The 23,499-nt window shown below is 39.8% G+C and overlaps 1 protein-coding gene across 2 annotated transcripts in view; it reads right to left on the bottom strand.

The window, feature by feature from the left end:
• The window catches only part of map2k5 (mitogen-activated protein kinase kinase 5), a 75,812-nt gene that overhangs the window by 5,447 nt on the left and 46,866 nt on the right, over positions 1-23,499 (bottom strand). The window contains exons 20-22 of one of the 2 annotated variants that reach the window (XR_005209854.1): positions 18,612-18,704; positions 17,728-17,789; positions 15,749-15,794 (exon numbers count right to left, since the gene is read on the bottom strand). Coding sequence is in view for 1 of the 2 variants with exons in the window: in XM_037791969.1 (XP_037647897.1) it covers positions 15,749-15,794; positions 17,728-17,789 (108 nt within the window). In the remaining variant the exon portion in view is untranslated. The remainder of the gene's footprint in view (positions 1-15,748; positions 15,795-17,727; positions 17,790-18,611; positions 18,705-23,499) is intronic. The other variant, XM_037791969.1, reaches the window with a different exon arrangement.

Below are 23,499 nucleotides of genomic sequence, written 5' to 3'. Positions count from 1 at the left end.
AAACAAATCTTCAGAACCAAATTAGTGCATTTAAAAGGTTTATTTGCAATACTAACAATAATAAAAAAGTTATTCCATGAATATATGAACTCAAAAGGCAGACTTGTATGATACATTTTCAAATTGAATATAATGGCATGAAAGGGGATCGAATATTAAAGTTAATTATTTTTAAGAAGTTGTGATTTATTTTTTCAGACTGAAATTCCTGAAATATATCCAGAGGATAGACTTTTATTTATTTTTTTTATTTAGCGTTAACTGCACTGAAAAAAATTTATTAGAAATTATACTTTAAAGACACAATTAAGCCTTTATCACCTTCACGCAGAAGTTGTTGGATTCAATCGCAAATTGTGCTGGAAAAGTCTCATTTTTAATTTTATCTATTGAAGCATAGTTTCAGCTTCTATTTGCAATTCATATTTCAAAGAACATTTTTTGCATAAATAAATATCTGCTGCCACTCATCTTACTCCATACATGCGACCTTCAGAATAATTGTAATAAAAGGCAAAAATGGACTGAAGTGGCAGTAAAAACACAAGAAATGAGCTTCCTCATAAAAACAGAAAAAGGATATTCTAACAGCTATCAAAACAAGTTTATACTTATTCTGCAATATAATGTTTTATTATCAAACAGATTGGAGCCGCAAACATTATTACACCTTTATGTGAGGTGTTTGGTTTGTATAATTATTCTAAACCGTGAATGTAGAAATAATAATAAAATACAAATAAACTAAACAGGAACATCATTAAACCCTCTTAAATATTCATGTGCAACAGATTTAGTTTTAAATGCTAAACGTTTTAAGTAATGGCTTGTCAGGGCATTTTAAAGAAATATCTTTGCACTTTAATGATCTACATGAGTCATAACGGGTTGTAAAATGAGCTTCGTAATAAAACGGCAGCACAAACCACCTCTGTTGACTATTTAAAAATGACTTAAGAAATGCTTTTGACTATGATATTAATTCTTTTTTGTACAGTCTTAATCACAATCAGCCCATCAATAAATGAGCTCTTGAAAACCCACAAACATGCGACCAGTCTGTGTTGATTGGTAGCTCATCACGTTTGTTAAATGCTGGCAGTGTTCACTTGTTACTGCTGCAGGACTGAAACAGAGATGTCACATGTGAGATCTCAATGACAACAGTCCCAATCAACGGCCTCATCTGGGGGACTCTCCAGACCAGAGCCAGAGGTCATAGAGGTCACACAGGGGTCAGAGGTGACAGGGGAGGAGGTGGTAAATGAGACACTTCAACTGAGGCTGACCATGAATTTTATTTGTGGTGTCTAGATGTCCAATTAGATAAACAACGCTGTGGCCGGCCAGTTTAAATGAACTTGTCAACACTGGTTTCAACGACATCTGTCCTTAACAACAAGAGACTGTCACTGTTAATGGGGCTTCAGTTCTAACTCAAGCTGGCCAGAAACTGTGCATTTTATTTATTCATCTTGTATGTTTTGTTAACTCACACTACACGTTTTAATTTGCCTTTCTGCGCAGCCACAACCTGCGGCTTTTATGCTCACACTGTACCGATGAATTGACCATGGTGCTCACATTGAACATTAGCATGGAACCCTTGGTCTGTTTTTTCCAGGGACATCTTCAATAGTGTTGAAAAAAAAAAAGACAGAAAGGCAGCGTTACCTGAACAGAAAGTAAGAAGAAAAATATGGAGCCTCAGATGGCTGGAAGACGCAGACAATCTGATCTGTCTGTTCTGCAGCTCAGTGCTAGTTTTATATCACAACACAGTCTCAGTCAAAACTACATTTTTAGCAACAACATGTAAAATACAACAGCAATAATATTAAAACTTGAATTACTACCTCACGGTTGTATGCCTCCGCCAACAAGTCAAGCTGCAGTTTACATCCATGTCTGTACAAAATGTCATCACTTCATAATTTTATCCTGTTAGACCTTTGTGTAACAACTAGCATATGAATTCATGAGTTATGGCAAAAAAATGTGTTTCGTGAGGTCACAGTGACCTTGACCTTGGACCACAAAAAATCGAATCAGTTCATCCTTGAGTCCAAATGGATATTTATTATTTCTTCAAACTTATATCAAATTTGAAGAAATTTCCTTCAGGCATTCCTGAGATATCGCGTTCACAAGAATGGACTGGACGGAGGAACGGACATCTGCCTGTACAGATGTACGGATGGATAACCTGAAAAACATGATGCCTCCAGCCACGGCTGTCACTGGCGCAGAGGTATAACAAGCTCACTACAATTTATAACGGATAATTTGATAGCGGCCACTGAATCTTGGAACTGCTCAAACTGCAAGAAAACCGACCAAAATTTCTGACATGTAAGATCTTCATCCGATCCCGATCTTTAAAGGAGCGGTACGTAGGATTTACTGACATCTAGTGGTGAGGTTGCAGATTGCAACCAATTTAAACCTCTCCTGTGTGCCAAGCGTGTAGGAGTTGGCTGACGCGGAAATGCAAATGGTCCCATCTAGAGCCAGTTGTTCTAAGTAACAGAGCCAGTGTGTAGAGTGTGTGTGTACGTGGGAGTGAGTGGTGAAGCAAGAGAGAGAGAGCGGCGGCAAATGTATGTGAGCGAACAAGTGAGCTAGTGGCGCAGAAGAGAGAGTTAGTTTAGCTCTGAGAATATCAAGTGAATATTCAGTGGAAGTTGCAATTTTTGCAGAAATAAATATTCCGTTTCGGTCAATAGATCCACCTTTATGCAACACACTGGTCCTTTAAGGCAATTAATTGGACATTGTGACCCCCCTCAAATTGCACGACAAATGATCCGGTTCTAAATTGGTTGGGGGTGACCAATTTGGAGATAAAATCAGGTTTAACCTGTACAGTGTCTGACTAGCTTAAGATATTGACAAAGACTTTGGCTCGGCTATTTAGGGTCTCAATGAGCAACCAACCGATAAATCGGCCTGGCCAATATAAGATTATCAGAGATGTATTGGTATCTGTGTTTATGTTGGCCAATAAGTGCCATGAAATTGCAGTACAGAGTTATTAAATATATGTTTTAAACCAACACATAACAGATGTTTTTGGCCACCAACTCCTGAGGAAAATATCTGGCTCTTAAGCGACGAAATGTCCCACTATGTTCACCAGCTGGTCGTTAACTTTGTGCGTCTGATATTTGGTGCTGGAAGTGATTTCAAAGTGAGCAGTGTTTGTTGTCAGCTGTTTCTTCAACGTTGAAATACCCCCCAGCAACACCCAAACTGGTGCAGACAATGTAAGATTAGCAACAAAGTAGGACAGACTGGTAGTGATGGTCCACTTTCTTCCTCCTGGGAGCCTTCTTGTCTATTTGCGGTTACACTGGAAAATATGTTAAACTGACGAATATGTACAGTACATAAAAATAAAGTCACAAGAAGGGTGAATACATTATTAAGTTATTGAAGTATCATGATTCTTTTATAAAATCTACCGAAATCTATTTGTTTGACTTCTATTCTTGTTACCTTTAGCTGTGATCATTCAACACCACACATTTAGTCTGGTGTAGTTTTATATTTTAAAGGAACATGTTAACACATTCCAGCGTGCTCCAATCCTGCACAAACTGGAGAGATTGCGAAGGACTGGGGGGAGCCCCATCAATCCTGTTGTCCTTCTAATGGGCAGCTGGGGTTAACACAGTCTGAGGTTAATTACTCTCATATCAGTGTGAGCGTGTGTGTGTGTGTCAGTATGAGACGGGTGGAGTGGACGCTCCTGGGTGCCCCTATGTGCTGAATACCCATCTCATCAATCATTCTTCCTTGCCTCAGTAGAGAGGGAGTGATACAGAAATAAAGAAGGAAGTCCGGAGTGATGTTTTTAAAATCCACCTCTGCTCCAGAAATGAACCCTGACAGGCCAGAGACATCTGCTGGAATGTGACCTGGATGAAGGTGCGTGGCTCTTCATACCACACTCACAAATACACACCACCGTACATGCACACACACACACACACACACACACAAACACACACGCCAAGACACTGTAGAAACACAACATTGATTCGTGCAAAACGCACAATAAAATGTCTCGTCTGAAACTGTGGTTAGGCCCCTAGAATGTATATAAGAGGTGAGTGTAGTCACTGTGACGTCACCCATTGGTTTGTGGACTGCCGTTTTGAAGCCTTGAGTCGCCATCTTGGCTTTTTGCAACCAGTAGTGACATGAGAAGGTGGTGCAACCGAACGCTGAATAAGACATTTTTATGCGACCACAATGTTAAAATTTCATGAACTGAAAACACACTGTGAAAGGGTTTTCAGTTGTAAGACGAAAACACGGACAACGGCGTGGTAGTGGCCTGTCAATCACAAGGTAGCCACTCCCTAAATCATTCCCTGCTTTATGGTCTATTTGACTCTAAACGGGACCATAATTTACTAAATGAACACCATGCTGTATTGAAGAAAACTTGAAACTAGCGATTGAGACCATAAACTCATGTTTACAATGTTTACTGAGGTAATAAATCAAGTGAGAAGTAGGCTCATTTTCTCATAGACTTCTACACAATCAGACTTCTTTTTGCAACCAGAGGAGTCGCCCCCTGCTGGCTGTTAGAAAGAATACAAGTTTAAGGCACTTCTGCATTGGCTTCACTTTTCAGAATAGGAGGTAGCCCACTGGTTAGGCCTGATCTTTCTCTCACTAAATGTATCCTTCCACCAACACACAAATAAGCTTTGCTGCTTGGTTGAAAGTAGGCATGTCAGTTACAAACGTCAATTACGTTAAAATTAAAGAAATAAAGAAAGTGAGAACTAGAGAGAGCATACAAGAGAGGTAGCAGGCAAGAAAGAAAGTCAAAATTTCAGTTAACTTATTAGATTGTGTATTTTGATGGAAATCCAGTAAATGGATCTTGTGTTGAGATTGTTATGTTAACTAGTGTTTCCAAGGTCAAAAATCCATCTAAACTTCTTAAGCCAACATGGACGAGAAGTTGAATAAAGTTCTTAAAGTACTCAGAAATATGGAAATTTAAGCATCTACAATTCCATCTGCTTTGAACCATGTGATACGATTGAAAGCTCCAGAACAGCTACTAAATGCATCTTGTCAAGTCATTGTTTTGTCAGAGTTAAACTTAATTGTCCCTTGTCCTTATTTCATTGTGGTTACAACCTAAATTAAAAATAGCAACAGATAAAACTCTCTGCATTAATGAGGTAGCAGGCACACTCAGATTTTATGTACCATACACTGCTGTAATTATCCAGAGTGGCACAATCGGCAAATCTTTTCTGTTGCAAATATCAAGCATGTTTGAGGGACTGAACTCACTCCACATACATTTAAGAGTACTGATCCAACATGTGTATTCTGAATACACATTTGGAACGAAACAGGAACCAGTCCCATCGTACCTGTTTGGATTTGTGGCTCTTTATTATCAAGCAATGTGTACTTGTTCCTTTGTCTATCAGCTGTGAGCAGTCCAACCAAGGAGTGATGTTTCCTTCTCATATCGTCTCATTTTAATAGTTTAAAGGTGAGAAATTCCAAATTCAGAGCATATCTATGATTGAGGGATTGCATCCACACGGCTCTCAACATGGCGATGGCTGAGCCGGCAATTAGCAGCTAACAGTGCTAACAGCAAACAACAGCAACAGTGCTGACAGAGCTAATAGTGTTAACCTGAGGGGGAAACGGAGGTTGGGCGTGGGACGGGACGGCGTTATCAGCGGTAACCGCCGTATGAGTGCAATATGAGCGGCGGCGATTGGTGGGGCACACATGCATGCGCAGCCAGACTGGCTATGTAAACAAAGCACAGAGAAGCTAGGATTACAACACACTAGTAATGCACTAGTAATGGGTTTTAGCCGCACCCACCCCTCCCGTTATGAGAGCCAAGCCGCACCGCCCAACCGCAAAAATATGCGTTAATCATCCACCCGAACCCAACCCACCAACTTTAAGCATTATAGTTGCACAATTGTCAGGACTGAGGTTTGAGACAAGGACAAAGACAAGCGGACTCAATAGCCGCGGCTCGCGGGAAGAGAAGGTGTACTATTGCACGCATTGTTTCTGTTAGCTATTAATAACTTGATTGAAACGTTGCTTTGTCACTTTTTGACCCACACGCCCGAACTTGTGATATTTTCTAGTAAGCTCACTTGAATCCGGTTGTGAATCGACCCGGGCATCACTACAACACACACAGAAGGAGTGCGACTTCATTCTCTGGTCAGGACGCCATTACAGTAGTTTTTAGAGTCCTGAATAGGTGAAATTATGAAGTATTTCACAAGGAAAAAGCTAAAACGTAATTTTGTGTAGTAGAAGTATTTTTTTCTGCCTTTTTTTTCTAATTTGTTTATCTTCTCAGATTTATCTTTAGACTGTTATCTGCAGACTCACAATTATATTAAACTTACGCTGCCTCCAGAGTCTTGCTTTGATGCAGACACATGCAGGTGCACACACACACACACACCCTGATATTGAGTATATTAGGAATACATCCTCTGTTACACACACACATAATCACCTAATAATTAAATCAACTGCAACTTAAATTAAGTATGAAACCTGTAAGGAAAGAGTTATAAATACAAATATACTCCTTAGTTAGGTCATTGAAGGTGTTTTGACTTTCTGCTGTAGCGGTACGTGGACAGAGGTGAGACGGGGGAAGGACTCATTTAAAAGTTACATTAATCACCGTCTGGCCACATCAAAACGGGATAATCACCTGCAACTGCTCTGCTCAAATAGAAACGGCCTAAACCCAGGGGAAATTCTACCTAACTCTGTAATTGTTTGAAGCCTTTGAAGGGTCTGTTTAATCTAAGATTAATTTATGCGATTTTAAATAACTATATGTATGATTAATACGCTCAAAAGAAATTAAAAGGAGTTTGAGGCAATTATAACAAGAGTCTGGTCATCACCTCATTAGAATAGTGTTGGAAGAAACGTGGCGTGTTTGTCAGTGTGTGTGTGTGAGACAGAGAGAAGGGTGAGGAGGTAGATAGAATAACTAGGTCTTTACAGATTTGCATGCTAATCACTCGCTCCCTCTGGAAACTGGCATCGGTTGGTGTGTGTATGAACGAACAGTACGTGTGTGTGTGTGTGCGTGTGTGTGTGTGTGTGTGTGTGTGTGTGTGATTTGGTCAATCTTGACACAGAACATGTAGGAACACTTCTCTTAAGAGAGGTACAATGCTCTAGACTTAATGATCCAAGCATCTGATGCTGCTTTCAAATCTATCTGCTGCTTTCGAAACTGTCGGCATAGTGAGGCAGCACTTTCTCCAGATAGCCACCTATCAATGAGCCACAACACTAAATGTTAGCCAGCGAAATGGAAAGATGTAGAAAGGACCAGGAGGAGTAAGACCATCATCATTCTCATGGCCTCATTTAGTCCCAAATCAAGTGCGCAAAAGCACAAAAGAGCTAATCATACTGTAGCTGGTTGCTGAACAAACAAATCCTACTGGCTGGTCACCAGAACAGTGAGATCGTGGGCAGAAAAAGGTGATTATCGATGATGTTTCAACATGGAAATATGTGCCTTAGAAGAGACGTGGTAGTCCAGACCAACAGAGATATTTATCAGTGACCACGACTGTAAAGGTCTTTGCAAACCAAGTCCATATTCTTTGTATTCATTTTTTAAATCCGTCATCCGATAAAAAACGTTATGCAGAGAAAACTTGCACACTGAATCCGATGCGTTTTATTATTCTATTTTTTTTGCGATTCGCAAATTCATTAGAGACAAAACTGTACTGATTACGTGGGTGCGATGGATTGCGCTGGTCCAAAACTGGGCTAATGAATGAATGACATTAGCAAGAATTGTAGAGCACAATCACTACTGTCTAATCTTTCCCACATCCTTTGTTTTGCGTCGATCCCCGATTCCAAGCTGTTCTGCAATCACCTGCCACAATCTATCTATACATTCTGCATCTCTGTTTTCTTTTATTTCTTTATCCTTAAGTGCTTTGTGCTGGGAAACAAAGTGAATGTTTATCAGATGCAGACGGTGGCTCTGAGTGGTCAAACAACCCTTTTTTTGACTTTTTGACCGATGCGAAAAAACGCAGAAAATCTAACTTGTTCTGAAAACTTTAATGACGGACGAAAGTTTCGGAGTCGGTGTGTAAACGTAATTGACACAACGTGAGGTTGTATTTATTTTTAAACATGCAACAAATTTGGACGAAAAATAGGGACATGGTGTGCAAAGGCCTTAACATATGTGGAATATGTTGGTCATTGTAAACTGGAAGAAAAATGGAAGAAGTGGTGAATGCATGGCTGTCTTACACTCACTGACATTCTTGATGTAAATGGACATTATAAGAAACCAATCCATTCCTGTTGAACAATCATTTCCATTTAACTTTTTCAGAAAATAAGACAAGCTTGTTTCAGCTACAATATTCACTACTGTCTAATTTCTTTTTACACCTGAAAAAAAATAAACCTCCAAATCATGGATGATCCACAAAAATATAAATATTTCCTCCAAGTGCCAAAATAAATTTTTTACTGTATGAGATTTTAGTGTAATTTTGACTCCAGCTCTCATTTGAAATGACGTGACTGAACAGTTGTGCAGCAGCACCACACTGCAGTCCCAGAATGTGTGAATGGGGTGTATGTCAGAGAAGACCCATGGGTGAAATGTGAAAACATTTGGCAGCGAAGGTGCTGACAGAAAAGTTTAGGGAGGAGGAGATGCCAGTGATTTGGCATAAGTCTGACAAGATGAACCCCAAAGATGATACATAAGCACGCATGTGAAAATCCTTTTCGCACATGTAGCGATGTAAACACCTATTCCTCTGACATTAAAGCTGCTTCCAAAGTTCGAGACACCATAACTAGAACTCATGCAAGACATCACCCACATGAAGCATTACCAATTACACCAACATACACAAGATGTGTACTATAGTCTCTATCTGTACTAAAACAGTCAATGTGACGCCTTTTTCTGCTCACAAATTTTGTTGTAAAATAACGCAATATCTTCAAAAATGTGCACGTCACCTAACCCTGTCAGATGGTTTGTTTCACAGAACCATCTGAGAACCCATTATTGGAAACAAAATCGGCATTCTTTAGTCCTTTAGTCCACTGCAGGCCTCATCTCATCACCTTTTCCCCACCAATATAAGCTCATATATGCAGATTTTTTAAATACGGAAAAACAAGCTAAAAACAGGTGAGGTTTTCAGTGTGAGTAAGCCCTGTTGTTGCACTGGCCTCCCTGGTTTTTTTTCCCTTGTGTTTCACGTTTGATGTCACAAACGCGCCGGCTGACACCGTAAGCAGAGTTAGTAAACAATGAAAATGTTACGGTAGTTACTTCTTTTTTAATATCTGTTACTTATTCAGTCTCTCTTTCAAACTCTCAAACCAGAGTTGGTGATTGTTGGAAAAACTGAAGAAGACGGTTTCAATCAGTTTTATTTTGTTTCTGTTGAGTTTGAATGACTTACGACGTTCAGCGAGGTAAAATGACTCTTGTTTGACTGGAGTCTGGTAGCTTTAAGGAGAGCAGAGTGTTTGTATGTTAACAAATTGTAATAATTGTCCAAATCCCTGTTCATTTTATGTATTATATATTCACTTCAACGGACGTCACATAGCATCGTACCAGAAAAGGGGCGAAAATTAGCGTGTCCACCCTGCTGTCATGTTTCCGTCACTGTTGATCAGAGCTGGAGCCCATAAATACCAGTGACTACTACAGTCATTTGAGTCATTTGTTCCGGAAATTATTGCCGATTGTAACCTTTGCCACTGAAGGCAAAAGCCAGATGTTAGTGTTTTTTTGTGTGAAGTGGCTCAGGGGATTTAGTCTCAACAATGGAGTGTCACTAAGTCAGTCAGTATGGGACGGTAGGATTTATCTGCTTTTATAAATCAACATATCCGTCTAATAAGATGCAGTTATTAAATGAAGGAGCTGTTGACATGGTATATAGTTTGAATAAATATAAACTAGTCAGGGTTTGTCCGTTAATAACAGTTTTTGATCCTGGCACTGGAAGTGGACAAAACTTGATGCTACTCAGCTTCTATCTGTCTGTGTGTGTGTGTGCGTGCGTGCGTGTGTTTGTGTGTGTGTGTGTGTGTGCGTGTGTGTGTGTGTGTGTGATTTGAAACTAGATTTAGGGACAGTCGGGACAGTCAGACACAGGAGGGGTATTATTCCTTTGTGAAAAACCGTGGGGCTCATCTGGTGTCTCCGGGGTTGAAAGGGGGCTACGAAATGTGTGCGTGTGTGTATGTGTGCCTATGAATAGAAAAGCAGAATAGGAGGGCTGCATTGACAAGGGTGCTAAAAGGCTGCGTGAAGGCTGCTGGCTGGGGAACGAGGAATGATGAGGGGGTGGGGGGGAGAGAAATGAAATGTCCATCAAATCACAATCAAAGAATATAAGGGTGTTGGATCATCACTTTTGTTTTCTTTTTCTCTCATACACACATATTTAAACAAGCACACAGATGCACAAAATATTGTTACACCAAACACTATATTTTTGGTCTTTCTTGCCCTAAAGCTAAATAAATAAGCCAATAGGTGCTGCACACAGACCAGGCCTTGTATTGAAGGAGAAGGGGGAGGAGAAAGACAGCCTGTTTAGAACCAAAAACAAGAAACCTCAGACAGGATGGGTCATCACCAAATACCTGCAGCTAACGTCCTGGGAGCGGGCCAATGGAAAGTCTCCTCAACCAACCAACGTCATTAGCTTATGATGACAGGATAGGGTGTCCACAATGAAAGATGCATTAGTATGAGGGGAGAAAACACACTCACTTTCCTCTCTGATGGCTCATCAAGTGATTCTTTACAAATGAAGGGACAAGTTGGGAAGAAACGGGGAGTAAAAGAATAAAGATCTCTTACTGGTACAAGTGAAGTATTGAGCTCGATGCAGCCAGACAGAGCTCAGTTAGATATGTATTCTTGATTAATTAACGTCCAACAAAATGACAAACAGATTCTGAGTCATGGTGTAAACCATCTGGGCTCAGATCAGCTCAGCGTTTCCATTGGTGTATCAAATTACAAGCCACTGATTTACTTGTTACATACAGTACTATACATCGCAGTAATGAGCAATTTCCAAAGATAAAAACAATTTTTTTTGCAAAAATTCTGAAATTTGAAAGTCTATTAGAAGCTTGAAGGACCAGAGTGTAACATTTGGGGGATCTATTAGCAGAAATGGAATATAATTTTCATAACTATGTTTTCATCAGTGTATAATCACCTGAAACTAAGAATCGTTGTGTTTTCGCTTTCTTTTCCCGTTTTTACATTACCTGAAGGCTATCGTAGTTCTCCGACATGCTTGTGAAACTGTGGTAACGTGAGCCGCAGAGTGCAAAACCGTGGTACCGCCAGCCGCCATCTGACTTCCGTTGCTCCTAAAGTAGTGTTATTATGGTAAGGATGGCCTCTGACTGAGGCGTTACCACGGTTATGCACTCAGCAGCTCACATTACCGCAGTCTTGGAAAGGGAGGAGTGAGCAGAGGGGAACTCAGTTGGTTGCAATCTGCAAGGCAACACAGCTGACCAAGCTAATAGTATTAACCTGGGGGGGAACCGGAGGGTGGCTGCTACGCTTCCGTAATGGCTGTAACTGCTGTATGAAAGTAGTGCAGAGCAGCGGTGAGCTAGCCAGTGGGGCATGCTCACATGCACGAAAGCATGTGCGGCCGGCCCGGCGATGTCAACAAAGCACAGAAAAGCTCGAATTGCAACTCTCACAGAGGGAGAGCGACTTCATTCTCTGCTCAGGTAGACGTTACTCCTCTATATCTTTACATAGCAAATAGTTGTTTGATGCTATATTAATGCTCTGGATATCATATATTGAACTGAATAGGACAAAATATTAACAGTATTAGCAAAGCATCCAGTACAAGTAGTTGTAGCACACTGTGTCAAGCTTCAGGAACGGATCCCATCAAGAGCAGGCATGCAATCAAACAGCAGCCCTTTAAGGAACGTCTAATAGGATAAAACCCTAGTGAAAATAATGACGTCAATAAAAGCTATACCAGTGATTAGAGAAACCACATGCTGAAACCTGATGAGCAAACTGGAGCCACTAGGTGAGTTTGTATGGTCATAAAACAACATTATTTGCTCAGTGTCTACACTATTGTGTGATTTTCCCGCATTACCTTCCAGGAGAAATGAGTTGGAGAGATAAAAAACTGAGAGCAAATGGTGGCACTTTCTGTAAAGCAGAGGGAGAGGAGAGGCAGGGAGCTGTGGCTGGGTGCATTAACATACAGATAGAATAGGTAAAGAGTTTTAATGTACTCAGGAGGCTGGGGGAACGGGGAGGTAGCGTGAGAGGTGGGGAAGAAAGAGGGACTGAGGAGGAGGAGAGAGAGAAAGACAATCAGCAGGCTGGTGCCACAAAGGCAGGCATCCATGACCTTATATCTCCGTTCATTGTGGGCAGAGGAAGAAAAAAAAAGGCCTACAGGAGGACAAAAATATAGGTAAAGGAAAGACGGGAGGGATGGAGAGAAAGTGAGAGTAGAAAAAATAGACAGAAAGAGAAAGAGAGAGAGTTAACTGGACATTTTTAAAAGAGCACAGGGACCACAGTGGATGTGAAGGAAGTGGGGCAGAGGAGGAGGAGAGAGTGAGAATAAGGAAACATTGACAGGAGCAATGATGAAAATGCTCCATGTGAGCTACGATGACCAAAAGCATTTAAGAACCAGAAAAGAGGAGAAGCAGTGTGATCAATTGTGCACAAATTGCATATTCATACTAGGGCTGTCAATCGATTAAAATGTTTAATCTCAATTAATCACTTGATTGTCCATAGCTAATTATGATTAATCGCAAATTAATCACACATGTTTTATCAGTTCAAAATGTACCTTAAAGGGAGATTTGTCAAGTATTTAAAACTGTTATCAACATGAGAGTGGGCAAATATTCTGCTTTATGCAAATGTATGTAGGGGAGATATATATATTATTAGAAATCAATTAACAACACAAAACAATGACAAATATAGTCCAGAAACCCTCACAGGTACTGCATTTAGTATAAAAAATATGCTCAAATCATAACATGGCAAACTGCAGCCCAACAGACAACAACAGCTGTCAGTGTGTCAGTGTGCTGACTTGACTATGACTTGCCCCAAACTGCATGTGATTATCATAAAGTGGGCATGTCTGTAAAGGGGAGACTCGTGGGTACCCATAGAACCCATTTACATTCACATATCTTGAGGTCAGAGGTCAAGGGACCCCTTTGAAAATGGCCATGCCAGTTTTTCCTCTCCAAAATTTAGCACAAGTTTGGAGTGTTATTTAACCTCCTTCCCGTCAAGCTAGTATGACATGTTTGGTACCAAAGGATTCCTTCACTTTAGCTTTAAAACTGAGCCAGCTACAACCTAAAAATCGCAAATTGCAAAAAAAGAAATTAGTGGCGTTAAAACAAATTTGAGTTAACGCATTATTATCGTGTTAACTTTGACAGCCCTAATGTATATATTGCATATTTGGTGTGACCCTTGTCCTTGCATTATTTGGTGTTGGAATGAAGTTTAAGTTGGGAAACCAAGCTATGGAGGACACAAGAAACCACAAGAAGACGCTGTGAAAGAGAGCTCATAATTCAGTCTCCTCAAGCATTCACATTCTTTTTCATGGTGTGAACACAAAAGCAGAGGAGAAGATGTGTGAAGTGGGCATTCAGCCTGGCTGAGAGAGACGAGGATGTAGATCTGACTTTTCAATAACACAAGTTCCTCTCCATTAGAAAAATTGTATAGAGAGACTTGGAGACACAAGTATTAATGACTGGAGTCAAAGGTGTCACTCAACACGAACAATGGAAGTTGTGTGAACAGTCATAATAAAACTGAGCAGTACAACGCAAACACAACAAGCTGAACTTCCCCTAAAGTAACAGTCTCTCTCAAGACAACCACTTCTGTCTGGAGGCAAGAATTCCCAGTGAGTGTCTAGACAACATTTCCCTTTACTCCTCCTTTCTGGTGTGAGACTGAGAACATAAAATCTGTTAGCAGCTCTGCATTTACACCCTCACAGCCCTCCATCCCCACAACACAAACCTTCAGTCCTCCTCTCTCTGTGGACCAAACTGTCGCTGTCCTTGGTGCTAACACCGAAAGACACTGAAGAGCGTGTTGCAACTCTTAAAAGGCAGTTTGTGCAACCGCTGTGGCCTTGTGTGCTAATGCTAGAACAGAGTCCACATTGGGAGGGTGGCATGTGGTCTGGCTTGTGTACCACTCAGACAGGAAGAGCTGCAACTCAGGGAAGTCCTCTCCTTTATCTATAAAACTCTACTGTACCAGAGTCACAGTGCAACACATCTATGGCATTTCAATATTAATCAACTTGACAAATCACAGCTGAATTATTCTCAGACAGAAAGTCTAGGCCAAGTGACTGTAAAGGATAGACTCGTGGGTACCCATAGAACTCATTTTCATTCACATATCTTGAGGTCAGAGGTCAAGGGACCCCTTTGAAATTGCCCATGCCAGTTTTTCCTGTAAGTGTAGAGAGTTATTTAGCCTCCTTTGTGACAAGCTAGTATGACATTTGTACCAATGTTTCATATGATACCAGTATCTTCTCTCTAGCTTTAAAACTGAGCCCGCTACGACCTAAAAAACGCTAGTTGCAGTAATCGATAAAGAAATAAGTGGTGTTAAAACAAATTTGCATTAATGTGTTATTATTGCATTAACTTTGAAAGCCCCCATTTTTATGTAATTTTTGGGGTTAAATGTTGAAAAATCATTGTGCTGCTGCTGTATAAGCTCTATAGGAAACGGATGGATGGATGTTTGGACTAAGCAAGTTGTTTCCTATGTGATTAGAAACTTTAATATTTCAGCAAGGACATACTGTGTAAGCTACACTCTGACAGAGGCTATTAAATGCAACCCGAATGAGTAATAATAATGTTGTGCAAACTAGAAAATATACATGTATAGTAAATGACCCAAAGTTAAAGGTGATGTATAATAAATTGCAAAACTGACCTAGAGATTTACATTTATGAATAAAAGAAAACGGCAATGTCTCTATATGTCTCTTATTTGCAGATGAGGCTCGAGGTCACTTTGGTGACAGTAAACTTTTTTTTTTGAGAATTAATTATGTTTTGTGCAGTTAAAATGATGAATGCGACATGGGCATACTTTCTTACCGTTACATGCACAAAGACAGGCATACAAACACTTAAAAATAATTTCCTTTTGCCCTTTGCTCAAATTTTCATTACGGTATAAAACTTAATTTTGGTAAACTAGAATTATTTGACTCTTGAACAACAGCTAGGCCTGATTCATTCAGAGTGGAACCAATGCAGTGAATTGAACTAATTATTGCTGAAGTAGGTCTCAATCCTACCTCAAGGTTTCTCGCTGCCCTCACTCTGACCCCTTTCATTGGTAGCAAAAAGTTCATTACTGTTGTTTCCACACAGCAATCACAACTTTGAGGGTCCTTGACCCAAAACACCTCAATCACGGTGAAAAATACAATTGTATATTCCAAAGGCTACAGATATAATAAATTTATGTTTAATTGAATTTCTATTGGAATTCATGAATATGACCACCTTCTGTACACAGTTATTCAAAACTTATATTTTGTGGTCCTTGGAGCTGTTTAATGGAAGTCTTGTTTTAACTTACCATGAGGTTATTAGGGGCAGGCCTCTCTTTGGGTTGCCGCCGCATACTGAAAAAAAGATACAAGCAGTTTATATCCAGCCACTATTCAAACTGTGTTTGTAAATGTGCAGGAGATGTTTCATTTCAACGGCATAATGTTCATTTATAAATGAATATTCAAGAGGAGGCTTGAAACAAATCCTTTCATGGCACAGAAGGAACTGAAAGAGAGGGCTTGATAGACAATAAGCACCATAGCCTAAAAACACAGAACATGTATTTCAAATAGAGTCATTTAATTAATATTTCTAATTTCAATTAATATTTCTTATTATTCAGAGCACTACTGAAGCAGTTACCACATTTGTTCAGTGGATTTGTGTGTGTTTGTGTGTATCTTTCTGTGAGTGTCCTCGAAAGCAGTGGTTCCCAAAGTGAGGTCCGGGGACTCTCAGAGGTCCTTGAGAGGGTCCCAGGGGGTCCTCAGCAAAAAGGGGAATAGTTTTTTTTCACTATAATTTCATCCATAAGTAACCCAATGACAGAATGTATTGGTGCCTTCAAAAGAAACTCGTGAGCTCGTGTTTACAACACGGGAAGTCGTGTACACAATATGCTTGGCGTTTAAGTGGTTAAGTCGTGAGAACACTGCTGCTAAGCAACGGCAATATTAACGTTACTGTCGGCGTCTAGAAGTCCCAGAGGCTAACAGTTTAGCAAGCTAGCAAGCAGATAACATAATGCAGGAAATTATGACAGAGGAAAAAGATGAGGCCGTTGGGAATATCAACATTTTCCTCAGACTTATTATAAAATTATGAAGAAAAACAATATACGACTTAAATTACAATATATTAACTTATTATGCACCGAAAAAATTAACATCCATGGCCTCCGCCATTTCTGACAACGTCAACAACCACGTCACAACTTGTGAACTCAGAGTTTTCAGAAACTTTCCACTTATGAGGTTGTGAATACCACAAGAGGGGGACGTTCATATGGTCTCCTCTCGTGAACATGGTAAACACGACCCCATTTGAAGCCACTATATGACTATTTTGTCATGGGTTTCATACACTTTCTGTAATAAAACATCTAAAAGCAAAAAAATAAAAATAAATAAAAAATCAGATGGGTGACCCTGGGACAATATCTTATCAAATGGGGGTCCGGGGACTAATGCGTGTCAGTTTAGGGGTCCTTGATGTGAAAAGGTTTGGGAACCACTGCTCTATAGTATTTATATTGGGGACTTTGAGGAATTAGTGCAGGGACCCGTCTGCAGTTAGTCATGTAATTGGTTTATGTATCACGATGAATGGGCCGTGACCCTCTAAGGATAGCCTGGGAGAAGATAATGCACCAAGGCAGGGCAGGGCAGGTACCTCAGTGTGTCCTGAGAGAGAGGTGCCCTGTTTGAGTAAATAAAGCAGGCATGGGGGATAAACAACAGATGGTATAGGCAGCTAGTCAGTGCTGCACATACACACACACAGCTTGCGTGTGGTTTGGGTGTGTATGTAGATGTTTGTGCAACTGTAAAGGTTACAAGAGGCTAATGAATCAGAGGCAAACGCAGGGTAAACATTGTCTTTGTCCTGTTGCATTAGATAAACCAATTGGCTTTTTATTCAATATCAGCAGCACTGAATATCAGAGCTCAAACCATTACAACCACAATGCATTAACACACAGGCAAATACACTTTAATCCCATTGTATTACCATTATACCTTTAATTCATCCACCATAATTTGGTTCATCTATGTCAAATGCAGCTTGTGGTCTTTGTAATTGTTCAGTCTGGCTCTGTGGGGCTCAGATGGCCGACTGTGCCACACATATTAAGCTATTATGAACTAGAATCACAAACAAATGTACTATGCAGTCAACAGCCATTTAAAACAGACACGATTCCATTTACAATCTGAAGGTGTTCAATAAAATTATTTTGGTGGCTGTTCTTCTAGGAAGCGTATTAAACAGTAACTGACTCACCACTGAGTGATGAAGTGAACAAACTTCTCACTGAACTGGCCGACAGGAAGAACTGGAGGATCCTGTGGAGAAGAAAAAAAAAGATTAAGGGTGGTTTACATCAACAGGGATTTAAACTAATATTAAGGTTAGTCATAGTTTAGATTAATTTAAATTATTACTATTAAATTATTAATCCCAATTTAAACGTAATGTGCTGTACAATTTAATTAAACAACAGATTAATTAAATTTAGTTTAATGATTTAAACCAAAGTTAGAAAATAAAGGAAATTAGTGTGAAGCTCCATAAAATGCTGAATTGGTCGTGCGTTGAAAATTCAAATCATAAAACTTTGGGTTGAATTTTTTCCTTATTTTTCTCGTGGGAACCTGCCAAGAGGACTGGATACGATCTAGGTTTTGAGAGGACAAACAACTAAACAACGAAACCTGATTAGTTAGATAAAATAATAAATCAAAATTGACCATTTTTGTCCACAGACAGAAAAACATAGAAATTAGTTGACAGATACACGGCCAAAACTGAGCTATTATGGCTAACGTGTTATAAATCAAAATTGACCATTTTTGTCCACAGACAGAAAAACATAGCAATTAGTTGACAGATACACGGCCAAAACTGAGCTATTATGGCTAACGTGTTAGCCACCAACTACCATCCAGCAAATGGAGCAACATTATAATGGCAAGTGGGAAAATGTGGTCCTTCCAAAAAACTACAGAAAGATGTTCTTACAAGTGGTTATTCAAAAAAGACGAGGTCCCAAAGGTGCACGAGTGAAATAAGATCAACGCAAATTATACAATCACTGATACAACATGATGTTCAGAGAGTAAAGAACGTTGAAGAGCCTGGATTCAGAGAAGTTCAGAGTTAAGTACCTTTCTTGTACGAACACTTTTGTGTCTGACCTCAAGGCTACACGCTCCACTCTTTATCCTCTGTATTCAGTGAGTCAAGTTGGTGTACAACACCTGCTGGGTGACAACATTTGTCTCATTGGGTGAACCAATCAACAAATCCAGTGATTCATAGGTGAAAGTGCAAATGTAAAAGGAACTGCTGTATACCACCATCATTCTACAGAGCCCAATGCTGAAAGAACAAACATTCGTAACAGCTATACATGACTCAATTTACCTGTTACTGTCAATAATATGAGTACTAATTCTTAGACTCATTCTTCTTTTTTCTTCTTCAAAAAATTAACTTGTATATGGCCAATGCTGAATGGATTCTTTCTTTGACTGAGCCAAGATGCACTTCTCACTGAAAAGAGCAAATGAAGGTCTTCAGGCCAAGGAGAAAACACTTAAAGTGAAGAGCAGTTGTTTATACAATTAATATATTATTTAAATTACAAAAAGGGAAGCAAGATAAAGCAAGACGAGGCAAAAAAATATTTGCCAACCCTCCCGATTTTCCGTGGAGACTCTTGTTTTTCCATTGCCCTCTCCCGGTTTCCTCCCAGGGTCACAATTGTCCCGTATTTCTCCCGATTAATGAGAAATTTTCACACCTTTGTTTCCTTTTCCTTTTCATTATCTCTGTTTCTGGCACTGTACAGCGTGTATAATCCCTACTGTTTCTACCTGAACATCAATACAGCTACACCAAATGTCGTTTCCTGGCTGAAGAGAGCTACTCGCGACACAACATGGTTTGCGAGGTGCACAGCGCAGCGCCCAAAGTTGGGCTTTGCTCGACACAGCGAAAAGCCGTCATGACGTGGCGCAAACCATTGGTAATAATGGTTTTCAGAGCGCAGTGGTGCCGTTGTTGTATTGTGTCTGAAAGGGCCATCAGTGAGTGAGAGATGGAGAGAGAAATGGAGAGTAGCCTACAAAGAGAAAGAAATAATTGAAAATGAATGAATAAAAAATGATTAATATTAATTCATGCCAGAGATTCACGCAAGTTCACGCCAGAGCGGCAAATTATTTTCTATTCTTTCCTAAGAATTAAAAGTAAAATGAAAAGTATTTAACATAAAAATGCTGCAGTGAACTTATCATTATGCTATTTTCTTTCTGTAAAAGTCACCAGAACGCAGGAAACAAAGTCGGTGAAACTCAATATTTTCTGAGGTTTTTACTGTGTTGCCAATGCTTTTAGTTTGGATTTTGCTGTATTGTGCTGGGAGGGAGCCATGATCTTAACTTGCACAAGCTCACTGCAGCCCGGATGGGTTATTTATTTTATTGATACTGTTTTATGTGATGAAAGAGAAATGTTTTTTTCTTTGTTTAAATATAGTAATAAAAAAGAGCTAATACATGGCAATACATAGGCAGCTTCTTCATCTCAAAAAGACAATCATACATTATGGCTCTTATAGAACCAAAACTGTTCAAACTACTAAAATATCCGTAGTTCTGTTTAACTAACAAGAGACTAAAATTCACACAACATATGAGGGTGAAGTTGACCAAAGGTGACTATAACTTACACTGATATTTCATCTCAGGAGTAGGACTAAACGTTGCTGCCAAAATTAACAATAGTAATGTGTGTGTGTGTGTGTGTGTGTGTGTGTGTGTGTGTGTGTGTGTGTGTGTGTGTGTGTGTGTGTGTGTGAGAGAGAGAGAGTCAGGCTTGTGACATGTTGTCAATGGAGGGTCTATGAACCGTGTCATGTAGAACAGCTGGGCCCGACTGACCCTCTATTACTGCCCCCCACCTCATTACTCCATCTAGTTTCCTATTCCTACGCTGCTTCCTTCCTTACTTTTGGCTGTCGTTAATATTATCGCAAATTTTTGAAGTGATTTGCATTTTCCTCTTTCAAGTGTTGACATTTACATTTTGCAAAAAAGTAAAAATAAATATAAACATTTTAATAATAAAAGGGGTTTAAGATACACATAAATTAAGAATGACATGATGGTACTAACAAAGTATTACGGTAAAATGTGGTACAATCTATATTCATATTTTGTTGTTGGTTCAACACAGACACTGCAGCATTCATATATGCAGTCTATGTCAAAATACACAGACTCATACCTTAAAAAAACAGTCAGTAAAACAACACAACAACTCTGGATGACTAAAATCTTCCTACATGTGACACTGACTGTTGAAATGTAACGTACTGCATCCTGACACACAGTATGTGCGCAAGACAGATGTTGACCTCAGATACAGGACATACTATCAGACAATATCAAATCAAAGTTGACCCGTAGGGGAATAGTAGATGTAAGTCCTAAAAGATTTAAAATATACAAAGCAGCGACATCCAATGATATGAACAAAGACATGTACAAAAATACACAAAATACTCAGACATGCACAAAAATCATAAAGTCTGGGTCCACAAGCAGGCGTTTATTCAAATGCCGGGAATTAAACCTCTTTACATGTGAAGCCCCGCTGTGCCATTAAAAACACCTCTGGGCAGTGTTCGCTATTCCTTAATGCTCTGATCGGCAGGCTCCCGCAAAGCATGATGCATGAACCCATTTAAATTAACAAAGGAATGGGTTCCCTTCTAATCTCACTGCACTTCACAGTGCTGCCGCCGCTTGGATGAGCAATATATCATAGCACATGCACATACACACACAGGCATGCACAAACAAATGCCCTTGAGCAATGCACACCACAAGCCTGAGTGTACGCTGCGTTTAGAGGGAGAGAGTACCAAATAATTTGCAACCACTGTACTATGGTGTACACACACACACCCACAAACACACACAGAGAGAAAAACAGGATCAATTGGACCCACAGTTTGTGCAAAGTGTTGACTACACAACTAATTTATGTGTTGTGTAGGCTAAATCTCGTGCAAAATCTCTCTCTGCACTTTCTCCACATATTTGCATGCACATGCACCTTTTTGCAGGCACAAACACAAACACACACATTTATGCATGTATTCACGTCTCCAGCTGAGAGCAACACCGCTGCAGCTTTGATGTGGCAGCAGGCGACGGCACAAAAGACAAGCAGGCTGATGAAAGTGGCTAGTCTGCGTGAATTATTCCTCTGGTTGTCAATGCGCTCCACTATGAGACAGAACACACACTACGAGGGTACAAGGGTACAAGTAAATATACATGTCATTGCCATGGAGCAATTATTAGGCAAAATTAGATCAGTAATTACAGGCTTGAAAATAAAGTGGGAGTTCTTTATTAGTGGAGCCACTTGCTATTCAACAAATAGAGCAGAGAGGCACCTTAATGAGGGTGGACAGCGGACAGATGGTGGGAACAACTACAGAGAACTTCTCCTTCAAGACACTAGGAGCATGTTTCTGTGCCATACACTAATACCAACTAAATGGTGTAAAATGCATGCACTTCAATGGAGAATAGTGAAATTAACTGAAATTGAACATACATGAGGTTAGGCTTGCCGCGGTAGTCTGTGTTAGCGGTGTTACACAGGCAAACATCGATTGCATTACTTGCCCACCACCTCCAACGTTGCTTTCTTTTTTATAGAAATAAACCCATTTAGTTCATTTTTGCAAATCAGCGCTGTGTTATCAATACATAGTCGGACGGCAGACGCTACAAAGTGAAAGTGTCTGCTCCGTACGGAGTCTCAGCGCGGAGTAGCTGTGACAGACTGACGGACAGACAGACAGTCAGACAGACAGACAGACAGACAGACAGACAGACAGACAGAGAATTGACAAAGAAGACGACTGTAGAGGATTTGGTCTCAAAGCGAAAAGCAAAAGCGCCTATTTGGAAATATTTCGGATTTAAACCCAGTGATATAAGGGAACCATAACGTCAATAAGGCAATCTCTGTCAGCGAGTGCTGGACCGGATGGGCCAGACACAGAGCCATCCAAAGTTAAAGATCAAAATAAGCGCTCTACATACAGTATATTGGGCGTCATCTGTTCTTGTAAAATGTCCGGTGTAATCAGGAACACCGGTGTTGTCACAAGATTAATTTCCTCAATGTGACATCCCTACATGAGGTACCAGTCTTTGGCCTCAATATAACTTACGTCTTACTTGAACTGGGGGGGGGGGGTATTAGACCATTCTTTAGGAAGGAAAGGTCAATGTAGTTTGTATCTGGTCTTACAATATGTACATCTTTTGTTAAGCCCACAATGTAACTTTTTTCACTTGTGACTCCATCCAAGTGGCATGCATACAATTGTTTTAATTCCAACTACTTTGTATCAAAGAAAAAGGCCACTATGGAAACTGTGGACAGCTTGTTCTGTGGATTTCCAGATAAACTGCGACACTGTTTCTAGAAAGAGATATTGCTTTTGACTTGTGCAATTTTTAACAAAATTCCATTTGACCAACTTTGCATGGCTAGACACCACTAGCTTAGTGAAAAAATGTGTTTGTTTTTTTTGTAACTTGAGGTGAACTACCTTGAAAATGTCCATCTATCTGGTTAGCTGTGACTTACTCTCTGTTACATTTCATCTATGCTGATGTCATTATTTTCAAGGCCACTCTCCTTGCCACATAAAAATTTGTTTCAGAATCTTTGACCTACTGTGTAGCCGCCTTTATATTTAAAATTAACTCAGGTGAAAATTACAGTCCTCTGTGTATCTTTTGATGTGTCTACCTTCTACTTGTTAAACTTAATTTTCATCTCCTTATTTATTTGGTCTTTATTTTGAGCCTCGTGAGACTCAAATCTTTATTTTCGCCTTTCTTAGCCATGCCTGACTGTGTCTTTGATAGAAAAAGAAAGAAAAAAGAGAGGCAGACTGTTACACTCCACCCCCCACCACACACATACCTCTAGCTACAATAATATTAATGATCCACT

The sequence above is a fragment of the Sebastes umbrosus genome, chromosome 2 (genome assembly GCF_015220745.1).
Source record: "Sebastes umbrosus isolate fSebUmb1 chromosome 2, fSebUmb1.pri, whole genome shotgun sequence".
Lineage (NCBI taxonomy): Eukaryota > Metazoa > Chordata > Actinopteri > Perciformes > Sebastidae > Sebastes > Sebastes umbrosus.
The sequence above is the reverse complement of the archived record's forward strand: the minus strand, read 5'-3'. Positions and strand labels throughout refer to the sequence as shown.